At 40.5% G+C, this 13,842-nt stretch overlaps 1 protein-coding gene across 1 annotated transcript in view; it reads right to left on the bottom strand.

Moving 5' to 3' along the window:
- Window positions 1–267: 267 nt before the first annotated feature.
- The window catches only part of LOC114706473 (C-type lectin domain family 4 member A-like), a 79,841-nt gene continuing 66,266 nt past the window's right edge, over window positions 268–13,842 (bottom strand). The window contains exon 4 of the mRNA XM_028888871.2: window positions 268–311. Within this exon, the coding sequence (XP_028744704.2) occupies window positions 283–311 (29 nt within the window). The 3' untranslated portion in view covers window positions 268–282. The remainder of the gene's footprint in view (window positions 312–13,842) is intronic.

Consider the following 13,842-nt stretch of genomic DNA (forward strand, 5'->3'; position numbering starts at 1 on the left):
AGTTTCCTCATCTCTCCTGGAGTATCAGTGACATGTGTCTCACAGGATGCCTTGATGAGGAAATGGGGATAAAGTAACTCCATCCCCAGTCCTCACACCAGGAAGGAGCTGTTTTAGTTTCATAACCAACAGCTGTAACACCCTAAAGTCTTCTCATGCTACAGGACCCAGGACTCCTCTATGTCACTCTGGACTCAGGTGGCACTCTCATTGTATGGTGTCTGATCAACCCATCGCCATTGTCAATGACCTGCATCCAAAAGGCCAATATAATAAGCAGCTTTAGGATCCAGGATCTTGGTGATGAAATCCTAAGAGGAAAGAAAGATACAGCATTCAGCCTGGATGGAGTGCTTCTTTTTCTGTTACAAAATTTTTTATAAGATCTTTTAAAAAGTATTTTAACTACACAAAATTATAGTGTTTTGTATGATGCACCTATGGAAATACATAATAATCAAATCCTATTAATCTCTCTAGCCCATTAAATAATTCTAAAATTATAGATTAATACACATTAATTTTACATTTTATAGGTACACTGTGATATTTTGACTGACTTTTTTCTCATCACAATGAGATGAGAAGACAAAGAAAGGATCAAGGAATAGAAAAGCCACCAACACTACCAGGAGTGCCATCTTCTCTGGGTGACCAGAACACAATGTCATCACTCAGAGGCCTGATTTCCATGACACTGGAAACAATCTCTGTCCATGATCATAATGCATTCTCATCTCAGACTTACTCCCGTCTTTTCTTCCCCAACGCCATTCTTGTAAGTTTTGCATGAGAGAATTTAGCAGATGTAAGCATTCTCCATTCATAACCTCAGACATTTTTAATTAGTGATGATAAAAGTGGAAGTCGATATATTACAACAAGCAAGATTAAAAAAATATATAGGTTTATCTAAAAACTTTAAAATGTCCATGATAGATGTTTCAAGAAGAAAACAAAAACTTTCTGGAAACAAGTATTAAAAATATGTAAATAATCAACAAAGAAAGATATAAAGAGCTGAATGGAAATTTTATATCCGAAAAATATATTTGAAGTATTCCAGGGTGCATATTGCATCCTAAAGGCAACAGAGATATCATGATCCCTCAAGGAAGAAAAACGAAATGAAACAGAAATATACTCTCATGTAAAGACCCTAAATGTCTGCAGAGGGATACAATCTTCATAGAAACTCTGAGATTATTCATAAGATAAATAAACAAAACAATCTCAAAAATCATATAGAAGTGTAAAACATGCTGGATAGCCAGAGCAACCCTGAAGGAAAAAGAATGATGTTGGAGGTATCACCAGACCTGACTTCAGGCTACACTATAGAGCATGGTACCACAACAAAAGTACACACATTGATCAATGAACAAAAAAGAGAACCACAAACATGAACCCACACAGCTACTGTCACTGAAATTTTCACCAAAACTATATATTGGAGGAAAATAGGCTCTTCAAAAAATTGTAGTGGGAAAATTAGGTACCAACACATAGAAGAATGAAACTAGGTCTATAGCCATTCTGTGTAAAAATGGACTTGAAAATAGACTCTAAATGGATTGAACACCTTACTGTGAGGCCTGAAACCCTGAAATTGTTACAGGAAAAAAAATAAAGACAACAGTTCAAGATGTAGGCATAGGCAAGGACTCCCTGATAGGACTGCAGGTTTCTTTACAGCAAAGGATCCAGTAAGTGAGGAGAGAGAGAGAGATCTGCTGAGAAAGACAGGAACCCCAGACAAGCTCAAATGGTCTAGAGAAACATGTGTTTCCCCAAAGGTCTGTTGACAAAGACAATAAGCAAATTGTGTATTTAGGGCCAGATGGTGGATTCCAAAGACATCTGAGTTACAGATGTCAAGGACAGTCGAGAATATTTGCTTACTCAGGGCCAAAGTGACAGATAGTGTTAAGCACTCCACTCTCTTTCCTAAATCTGTGTAATACATGTTCACTTTCCACCCTCAGGGTTAGTTTGCGAGAAAAACAAATTCTCTATTCAAATCTTGAGTAAAAGACACTGTACTGAGAATGCAACAAGATCAACACACACGGACACAAACCACGCATGAACATGTGCACACACATGTACACACACACACATTTATGAAAACACTTGAGGGACTACAGAAATGGCTCAGTTGTTAAAAGTGTATCACAATAGGCTGCCACACATCCCAATTACACCTGATGGGAGAGCTCTAAAAAGGACTCCACAGGCAGCTGGTACTGAATGTTGGGTTTGAAGTTGTGTCCCCATATGCCGATTGCTGCTGGATCTACCTGAGAATCTTGTTGGAAATGCTGATTTTAGGCACATTAAGTTTTACCATTGAAGAATGAATGCTGTTTTGTACACTCCAAGTCAGTGTAATTCAGTTCTTTTATGATTGCATTTTCATCAAGAAGCTGAGAATGATTTTTAAACAAAGCTGTAAAACAGAATAAAAACAATTCATTTTCCTGGTAGAGCTAAGACTCAACTCTTTACTTTTACCTTCTTATATTCTTTGTAGAAACAAAACCGATAAACATCCAATTGCCTGAGTCATTAGAGCCTGCCTGGGACAGATTCCCCATCACCAAAGATTGTGGAGGCTGTGGCCCTAGCACTTGGGAATTAGAATGAGGAAGAATGGAACTTTCAGGTACCTTAACTATACAAGTTGGTTTAGTAGGTTAGTTAGTTTAATGAGGTTGACTGGTTGGTTAACTTAATTGGTTGGTTGGGTAGTTATTTAGTTAGTTCACAGCTGGCCTGGGCTGTATAAGACCTTATCACAAAAAAAGACAATTTTCCATCACCCCACAGCTAGTATTACGAAGCTCCTAGTGAATTATGACCACAGATATCTTCAGGAAGAGCTGGAAGGACAGGACAGATCCATGACCCTGGGCACTCTTCAACATTTCATGGAGGACACACTAAAGACTACATCTTAGGTGATTAGTTCTATTAAGTATGTGCATAGCCCAGGAATAGTGAGGGAGAAATGAGCTAATCCAGAGCAGTTCCAGGTTACCTGAGCACAGAAGTTATAAAAGCCCGACACTGATCAAAAGGACTTTGTTTTCAGCCTCTTCTTTCCTGTATCTCCCTCCACCCCAGCTAGCTCTGAGTTCTCAGGGTCCCCACAAGTTCACGGAGTTCCTAATTTAAAACTAACTCACCTTTCCTCAAGAAATTGAATTTTCTTTCTTCTCTTGCTCATCTCCCACTTGTTCCTGGAGTCTCTAGATTCTGGCTTTCCCTTCTGCTAATTTACCAAACATTCCTGAACTAGATGTCAATGGCTCCTCCTGTCCACTGATCAGTCATCTTCCTGTGGGACTTCTCACATAACCCTGCCCACTTCTCTTCCTCCTTAACTGTTGGAAGACAGTGACTTCATCTGGTTTTGCCTGGTCCTGCTTGCTGCTGTTTCCTGTCTTTCCTACCTGTTTCCTTCTACACCCACCTCTCTTAAAATGGAACATTGCATCCAGTTCCTTCTGTATCTTTCCTTCTCCTGCAAATTCCTCTTCCTTAGTGATATTCATTGTCCTAGGTTGTTGGGGCTGGGGGTAGAAGTGGTTGTTGTGTTTTTTAGTCCGTTTTTGTTATCTGCTGCCTATAAGCAAAGGTCTTCTAAAATGTACACCTCTTTCCTAAATCATGTTAATATGCATCAACTAATCTGTGCATCTGAGATTTAGGTGAGCATAAACAAAACTGAAACCATTATATTCCAACTCAAACCTGCTACTCATCTACTTCCTCTTCAAATAACTTCATGATTTCTGACTTTATGAAATCAGAATATTAAAGTCATATCTCACTCTTGTGTCCTCTAATTCTCAGCTATTTGCATTGACCAAAACATCACCTCCTTTTGGTCCAACTTATCTCCTCTCCTGTGCATCACTAGCATGATCCTTGGATGAATCACCTAGGCTGAACAAATGGATTCTGAATCAACATCCTAATTTCTGCTTCTCTTCATTTTCACACCTTTGTAAGAGCAAACTTCTCTAAGACAGTTTTAATTTTATCATGTCCTGCTTCAGATTCATCAGAGGATCTTCATGACTGTTGCACACAGAAAAAGTGGACACATTTCTCAACCTTCCCTATAAGAATATCCATTTAGTAAAACACTGATGGCCAGTGACCAGGCAGGAAGTAGGTGGCCAGGCAGGAAGTAGGTGGGACAAGGAGAGAGGAGAATTCTGGGAAGCGGAAGGCTGAGGAGGAGACACTGCAGCCACCGCCAGGACAAGCAGCATGTGAAGACGCTGGTAAACCACCAGCCACGTGGCAAGGTATAGATTTATAGAAATGGGTTAATTTAAGATAAAAGAGCAGTTAACAAGAAGCCTGCCACGGCCATACAGTTTATAAGTGAAAAAAAAAAAAAAGAATATCCATTTAGACTATGCCTTTGCAGTTCCCTACTCAAGAGACTGGTCTATTTCTACATCACCTCATCTGAGCTGCCGTTAAGAGTTCTTTGGCTACTAAAAAACACAAAGGCAAATGTGTGTGCTCCATGTTGGGCTTGGCTTACTGCCACTATCTGTCCTGCAAGTCCGAAGTTGCCATGGAAAGCTGAGTTGAACTGATGCATGACTCCATGAGAATGAGTATGTTCACCTAGGACCATGGGAATCTCCCAAGAGAGACCAGTCTCTGTGAAGCCACCAAGCAAGAATTAAATAAACAGTTCAATTAACCTACTAAGTTTTAAGTTGGTTGGTGGTTGAGCAACAGCTACTAAATAAAATAACATTAAGAGGGGATGCACGTGTAATAGGGTATGCACTATTTTGTGATCTGAATCCAGTTTTGTCTGCTCCTACAGTTTCATACTTAGTTCTCCATGTAGCACTATACACGACAGTAATGTGTACTTATATTTGCCTATATTTTCCATGCCTCCACATGTCTATAACATTGCTGGCACACACAGGTCTAGATGTCATCTGCTCCAAGCTTTTCTTAGCCCTCTGTGCTTACTCCATACTTCTCATCTGCAGAGCATTTCATATGCAATTTTTTAAAGCACTGGTTCACTTCACTGTTCTCTAAATTTCCTGTGACTGGAGACTGTAGATCTTTCTGGACACCTTGACATACTCCCAATATACAGTAAATGGGTATTATTTAATTATTGAATGACTGATTATAACATATACAAAAAGGGTATTGTTTTCAATTTTTGATAAATTTGAGGCCAATTAAGAAAGAAATCTACTATTTTCTAAATTAGCTTTCAAGGATAAAACAATCTGGAACAAAAAATAAGTGATTAGAAGGAACTCCACTGGAACACTGTCCCTGGAATAGCTCTGTCCATGTCTTCTGTTCCCTCTACTCATTCAAAATATACATGTCTATGCTTTCAAATGCTGCTGCTGAGGAAATACAGATTCATCCTCAGTACTGGAAATTAACACAGATGCCCCAGGATTTCACTCTGTGACACCAACAAACACACACATGCTTTTCTAGTTAGAATGAATGACTTTTACAGAAGAGTTATTCTGAAACAGAGAGAAATTCACAATGCCATCCATCTCTCCAGAGAGTGTCTGTCTTAGGTTTCTGGGTTACCATCTAATGGGTCTCTTTCCTATTCTTTGTTTACTTCTCCCAGGGACATACTTACTGATCATAGCAACGGATAATAAGATTTTCAATAGCAGTAAAAATATTATGATTGAGGTGAGGAGCAACTTGGAGAATCTGTGAAAACTTTCATGATTCATGGTCTTCTTTTCAGGAGCTGAAAGACAAACCAAATTCATGTCTTCAGCTCTGTTCCTATTTCCTCTTCTTTCTCCTATTCTACTCTTTTTGTGCATGATTAACAATAAAACATGATGTTCGAAATAATAGAAATATGACAACAGAAAACATCAGGTTAATTACAGAAACATTATAATGTGCACAAAATCACTCATTCCACTGAGAATAATTGTTGTCAGTATTTCTGCAAAATATTTCAATTATGTTTAAATCTTTACATATAAATGTATACTTTCCACAATTGCAACATCATAAACACTGATTTGTGACCATCATTTTCTTTTACATTATATCACGATTTTTTCCTATGAGTTTTTGTTTTGTTTTTGAAGCAGGGTCCTGGTATGTACCCCAGGCAGACTTTGAATGCATTATGTAGTCCAAGCTGGCCTCAAACTCACAGGAAACACTATATTTCTAACTCCTGAGTTTTGTGATTACAGGCTTGTGCCAGCACATCTCAATGAACATTATTCTATATCATCATATCTCCTTTATCAGTTTTATTATGATTGGATAGTATTTTATTATATACTTTTAAAGTCTTCCAGCTTGCTTCCAACTTCAAAGATGCAATAGTCAAGAAGTCACATTTTATAATAGAGTCACCACATTTTTAGTCACAACTTGTAAAAGAGTTACAATACTTCCCAACCATGGGTGAGGTCCTGGGTTCTGTCTCCATCACAGGATGGAGAGAATGAAAGAAACTACTCAACACCTAGATGCCAACAGACTATGACATGTCACCAGATAGAGAGGAGGAAATCAGAATGCCATGGTTTAACTTTTAAACAATTTGTTACACCTATTTATGTGTGTTTATCTGTAGAAAAGATACAATAATGTGGGTGGTGGGATTTTCTCTACATGGTAGAAGACAACACCTTCCTTCTCCATTGTACAATCCCACAACCTTTCACAGCTGTCTACAGGCAACACACTTGGTTGAGACTCCAGTGATCCATAGGTTTGGCCAGTGGCTAACATCATCTTTGTCCTTTACATCATCACTCATTAGGAGCAGCAGAAAATGCTTTCTTACCTGGAGAAGAGTCTGCATCCATGTCTGAGGAATCAAATTTATTTTTGAGATCCTTGTTAATATAAATGTTTTCTGAAAATCTTCCCCTGCCCTCACAAGATGTGTGTCATACCGTCTTTAAAATAGGTCCTGAACAAGAACAAACAAATTATCACAATACCAGGTAGAGATGAGAGGAAATAACAGACAGCTGCCCTGAGCATACACCATGAGGTCCAGTCCCCTGACCTGCAAAGGGAGAATTGCAGGTGGAGAACGCACCCAGGACCATTATACAATCATAGAAATACCCAGAATTCAATGGGGGAGAGAAGAAAACAGGAAGGAATGGAAAAGAGGAACCTGGCCATTAGAGAAGTCAAACTTCTCACAGAGTTGACATTCTGACACTCAGTCTGAGCTGACCTCTACAATAAAGCCTCCATTTCCCGTCTTGTGCTGTGATTCCTACTTCTTCCCAGTCCCTGTAGAGTTGCCTCCTGGCCTCCCTGAGGCCTTAAGACCACACACAAGTCGCACCATGCACAGAAGGGTTCTTCAAACCAAAGGTACCTAGTATATACCCTAGACTGTCCCACCTCATGGGGACAGTGTCTTCACCCTGCTCAGTCTGTGGAACCCACGACAGCTCTATCTGATGCATGAATACTCCCCTAAACCTTCCTGAACTCTGACAGCCCAGTTCTTCCACACCCCAGCAAGGATTTCCTCGATCTCTTGAAAGTAACTAAGTTCCCACCTTGTGTTTTGCACTCCCACATTCTGTACCTTGCCTGGTTCCTGGAATCCATGCTTTGTTTACCCTCTGTGAGGAACTTCCCCTCAGTTTGCTGAGTCCCCTGACCCCAACTTGACTTTCAGCTAACACTGCACTGGAACCCACACTCTCCTCCTTCAAGTGCTGAGGTGTCACACCAGGCTGACCTTGAGGACCCTCAGCTCACTCACTCATTCAGGTTCTGACTTCCCACAAGAAGGGGCCTCAAGCATGGATGCCTTCTCACTCTGCTTCAGCTCAGAGGCTCTGTACCTGCCCACTCTCAGACACAGCTGACCTTGTCACCTCTCAGGCTCTGAAGTCTCACATCAGGCTGCTGCTTGTGGACTTACTCCCCATTCAAGACACATTTCCCCTCACTGCTCAGGCTCCAATTCTGCTGTCAAGCCAGCCTGCTGCACGGAAATATCATTGCTTCTCCACACCACACCCTACCATGGACACCTACCCTGCCTTGTCCTATATAATACTTTACTCAAAATGCATTATTTAATAAGGAAAGGGAAAATAGTATTTTTAAATGATAGAAGAAGAACAAGAGAATTAATAGTTCTTCATTATATGGTTGAGGGTCCCTGTGCTTCATGCACAGACTGTAACCCACTGTAACCACTTATTCCAGAGTCTCTATCATCCAAACTCCTTATACAAAATTGAGTTCTAAAGTTACCTCTCTCTCCCTAGGTAAAAAATCACATTGTGCACAAATTATGTATACTGTGTCAACAACCATTCCAGTACCTAACTGGCTTACAACATCAAACACTTGTTTTTTAATCACATTTTATTTGTGCTTAGGGTCTGCCTAATGATGACTAATTCTGTTAGATCTATCCGTGCATTTCCTCATTCTGGAGTCACGACCACAGAATAGTTGAGCATGCAATGTACTCTGATATTTTAATATGGTGGTCAGGGCTAGTGATATAGCTTGGCCAGGATAGATGTTTGCTAACAAGAGTGACCACCCAAGTTCAATCTCTGAACATGGTAAGAGAGAAACATATCCTACAGATTGTCTGAAATTCCATGTCCATCTACATACATACACATACACACATACACATACACACACACACACACACACACACACGCAGAGAGAGAGAGAGAGAGAGAGAGAGAGAGAGAGAGAGAGAGAGAGTAATATAGTGATTATTAAAAATTACTATTATAGTATTGGTCAATGGCAGTTACTTGCACAAACCTATAAATAGGTAGAAAGCCAGACTACCTACACTGTGGGTACTACAGAAAATGTGTCAAAAGCATCAAAGTTTAATCCTTCCACAGAGAATTATGCAAACACACCTGATCAACTTCTAATCACTTTACATTATCTAGCTAAAGGATTGCTAAAGGCATCCTCAAAAATATGGTATAAACAGCAGAAGAAACAATTAACAGGATGGAGAGTCAGCTTACAGGATAGGGAAAAAAGTCTTCCCCAACAGGACTCATGAACTGAACAGACAGTTCTCATAGGATGAATTACAGATGGCCAATAGATAGGTTAAAATGTATTCAAAATACTTAGTCATAAAGGAAACAAAAATTTAAACATTTTTGAGATTCCATCTCACACTAGTGAAAATGAAGTGGAGACAAAATTCCCTGGAAGAATCGTGGGCATATACCCAAAGGAATATCAATCATCCCACAAGGACTCTTGCTCAACTATATTCATAGCAGTGTTATTTGTAATAATCAGAACCTAGCGACAGGGTGTCTCCCATGATAGGATTTGGTATGACTTGGTCTTATGCATTCTGTAACAACCACTGTAAGTCCATATATTCAGGTGTCCTGCTCTATCCAGAAGACACTGTTTCCTTACAATCATCCATCACCTTTGGCTCTTAAACTTTCTGTTCCCTCTTCCACAATGTTCCCTGAGCTTTGAGGGGAAGTAAGTTGTGTTGTATATGTCCCATTTAGGGGTGAGCATTCTGCTTATTCACTGTACCTTGGCTAGTTTTGGGACTCAGGGGGTCAGAGAACAGAACAGCCACTAGGTTAGACATAGAAGTCAGGCAACAGAGACCCCGACAGCACTGATTGTATTAAGAGGTGAGTCTTTGTTCTCATAGCCAACACCCCAGACTCTAGGCTTTGGGCCCAAGGGCACAACCCTGCACCCCTACACCATGATCCTCTGAAACCCCAGTTTCAGGACAGCAGACAGGTATCCTGTGGGCAGGTCAGACTACCACCATCCCCCACCAGACCCTGTAACCCACAAGCTCCACCTCTCCCAAAACCAACCTACCCTCTGAGACTGCAGCTGCTCACTGAGACAGAGCTCTCTAGCACAGATTGGACTAAGAGAACCTGCCAGTGCCAATTGGCTAAGAGCTGATCCCTGAGACACAGAATCCATCAGCACCGATTGGACCAAGGGCCCTGATTAGACCAAGAACTTTCATTGGACCCATCAGACTAAGAAGGGCTCCCTCAGACACAGACACTGCTTGCACTGAGTAGAGGAAGAGATGGGTAGATGCCAGTGCAAAAATACAGTCAACAACATAAAGAGCAATATGGCATCATCAGAACCTACTGGTTCTACATCAGCAAGACCTGAACATGCCAATGCTGAAGAAGCAGAAGAGATCGACCTTAAAAATGATTTTTAAGAACATGATAGGGCTCTTTAAAGAGGAATTGAAAAATTCCCTTTAGAAATTGAGGAAAAGACAAACAAAAATTTGGAAGAAATAAATAAATCCCTTAAAGAAAGCCAAGAAAAAGCAATTAAACAGGTGAAGAAAACAGTTCAAGATTTGAAAACTGAAATAGAAACAATGAAAAAGACACAAACAGAGGGAATTCTGGAAATGGAAAATTTGAGTAGATGAACATGAACTGCAGATACAAGCATAACCAACAGAATACAAGATATGGAAGAGAGAATCTCTGGCATTGAAGATACAATAGAGGAAATAGATTTGTCAGTCAAGGAAAACACTAAACCCAACAAAATCGTAACACAAAACACCCAGGAAATTTGGGACACCATGAAAAGGCCGAACTTAAGAATAATTGAGATAGTAGAAGGAGAAGAATACCAACTCAAAGGCACAGAAAATATATTCAACGAAACCATAGAAGAAAACTTTCCCAACATAAAGAAGGAAATGCCTATGAAGATATAAGAAGCTTACAGAACACCAAATATACTGGATCAAAAAAAAAAAAAACAGTCCCCTTACCACATAATAATCAAACCTCTAAACATATAGAATAAAGAAAAAGCATTAAGAACAGCAAAGGAAAAAGGCCAAGTAACATATAAAGGTAGACCCATCAGAATAACAACTGACTTCTCAATGGAGACTCTGAAAGTCAGAAGGTCCTGGACAGATGTTATGCAGACACTAAGAGACCATGGATGGCCAAGGAACAAAATTAGAACTTCTGTTTACCATTGTTTATGATGGTCTGTATTTCATTAATTCATAAAAGAATAAAAAGTTAGTTGCAAAAAAGAGAGAGAGAGAGAGAGAGAGAGACCATGGATGCCAACCCAGACTATTATATCCAGCAAATCTCTCAATCACCATAAAAGGAATAAACAAAATATTCCATGATAAAACTAGATTTAAAGAATACTTATCACTCTAGGACCCAGTTGACTCTGCCCCAGTTGATGGCCAGCAGGGAAAACTTCTGCAGGAAGCCCCCCCCACCAAGACCCCCCATCAGACCCAGCAATCTACAAGTTCCACATCCTACCCCAATACCCATCCATCTGTGACACCAGTAACTTCCTGAGACATAGAAACCAAGCCTCCAGTTCTGATTGGACCAAGAGGTGAGTGACTCTTCTCCCACCCAGAGAGTCCTGCCTCCAGGACCCAAGCCCTGGGACACATCCAGTCCCCAGAAACCCCCACCCAACTCTGCCCCAGTTGCCAGCCAGCAGGGAAAACTCCTGCAGGAAGGCCCTCCCAAAAAAACACCCTCCATCGGACCCCACAATCTACAAGTTCCATGCCCTATCCCAATACCCATATGACTGTGACCCCATTAACTTCCTGAGACACAGAAACTAAATTGCCAGCTCTAGGTGGACCAAGAGTGACTTTCTTGGACAGAATCTTGTAGCTCTCATTGGACCAAGAGAGGTTTCCTGAGACACAGAATCTGTCAGCTCTGACTGAACCAAGAGCCCTAATAAGACCAAGAGCAGTTCTGTGAGTCACAGATTCCGCTAGCTTGGATTGGACCAAGAGCATCTCCCAGAAAAACAGAATCTCCCAGCTCCAATTAGATCGAGAGCTAAGACTGGACCCAGAGAGGCCCCAGGAGACACAGACACAGTAAGCACAGACTAGACCAATAGCACCTCGCTCAGACATAGGCACCTCTTACACCTATTGGAGGAAGAGATGGGTAAATACCAGTGCAAAAATGCATACAACAACATAAAGAGCAATATGGCATCACCAGAACCTAACCCTTCTACAATAGCAAGACCTGAACATCACAATGTAGAAGCAGAAGAAAGCGACCTTAAAAATAACTTCATGAAGATACTAGAGGCCTTTAAAAAGCAAATGAAAAATTCCTTTAAAGAAATTGAGGAAAAGACAAACAAAAAGTGGGGGGAAAGATCAATAAATCCCTTAAAGAAGCCAAGAAAGCCATGAAAAAGCAATTAAATGTGTGAGGGAAACAGTCCAAGACTTGAAAAGTGAAGTAGAAACAATGAAGAAGACACAAACAGAGGGAATGCTGGAAATAGAAAATCTGATTAAATGAACAGGAAACACAGATGCAAGCATAACCAACAGAATACAAAAGATGGAAGAGAGAATCTCTGGTGTAGAGGATACAATAGAGGAAATAGATTCGTCAGTCAAAGAAAATACCAAAGCCAAAAAAATCCTAACACAAAATGTCCAGGAAATCTGGGACAACATGAAAAGGCTAAACCTAAGAATAATAGGGATAGAAGAAGGAGAATACCAACTCAAAGGCACAGAAAATAATTTTAACAAAATCATAGAAGAAAACTTTCCCAACATAAAAAAGGAAATACCTATGAAGATACAAGAAGCCTATAGAATACCAAAAAGACTAGACACCCCAAAAAAAGTCCCCTCGCCACATAATATTCAAACCATTAAACATACAGAATCAAGAAAGAATATTAAGAACAGCAAAGGAAAAAGGCCAATTACTTATAAAGGCATACCCATCAGAATAACATCTGACTTCTCAATGGAGACTTTGAAAGCCATAAGAACCAGGACAGATGTAATACAGACACTAAGAGACCATGGATGCCAGCCTAGATTAATATACCTAGCAAAATTTTCAATCACCATATATGGAGTGAACAAGACATTCCAAGACAAAACCAGATTTAAACAATATCTATCCATAAATCCAGCTCTGCAGAAAGCAATAGAAGGAAAATTCAAACCTAAGGAAGTCAGATACACCCATGAAAACACAGGCAATAAATAACCCCAGAACAGTAAATCCCCAAACAGAAATGCACACACACTAACACCAAAAGATAACAGGAATTAACAGTCATTGGTCATTAATATCCCTTAATATCACTGGACTTAATTCACCTATAAAAAGATACAGGCTGACAGAATGAATATGAAAGCAGGACCCATCTTTCTGCTGCATACAAGAAACACACCTCGACTTCAAAGACAGACAACACCTCAGAGTGAAAGACTGAGAAAAGTCTTTCCAATCAAATAGCAAACAATTAAGGCATGACAACATCTATTTTAACTAAACAGCCAAGTTATGACACCACATTCTAGAGGACCATCCGCCCCTCACCATTGTGTGGGCTCCCACTTCCCACTCAGCTGCCTCCAGCAGGTGGGAAGGCAAAGCTCAAGTCCTTCTGAAGCTGCTCCTCTGAGCTCTCTGCTTCCCACTGTCTTCATAACTCAGTCATGGGCACTCTCCACTCACTGGGCCACTGGCCACATCCTGACACAGCTCTGGTTAGCAGCTGTGGGAGGAGGCTGTCTCTCTCCTCATGCCTCTCTTCCCTTGATCCCTGCACTGCTCAGCACCAGCCTTGAGCCTTTCGGGTTCAAGCATTGTTGGGAACAGTTGGGAGAACTAATGGATCACAATATACCAGAGGGGAACTTAAACTAGTTGCTAATAATAGGATCATTTGAGTCCCTCCTGCAAATGTCTTCCAGCTCACACCCACATGCTCAGCCTCCAACTT

This window comes from Peromyscus leucopus, chromosome 3 (genome assembly GCF_004664715.2).
Source record: "Peromyscus leucopus breed LL Stock chromosome 3, UCI_PerLeu_2.1, whole genome shotgun sequence".
Taxonomy (NCBI): domain Eukaryota; kingdom Metazoa; phylum Chordata; class Mammalia; order Rodentia; family Cricetidae; genus Peromyscus; species Peromyscus leucopus.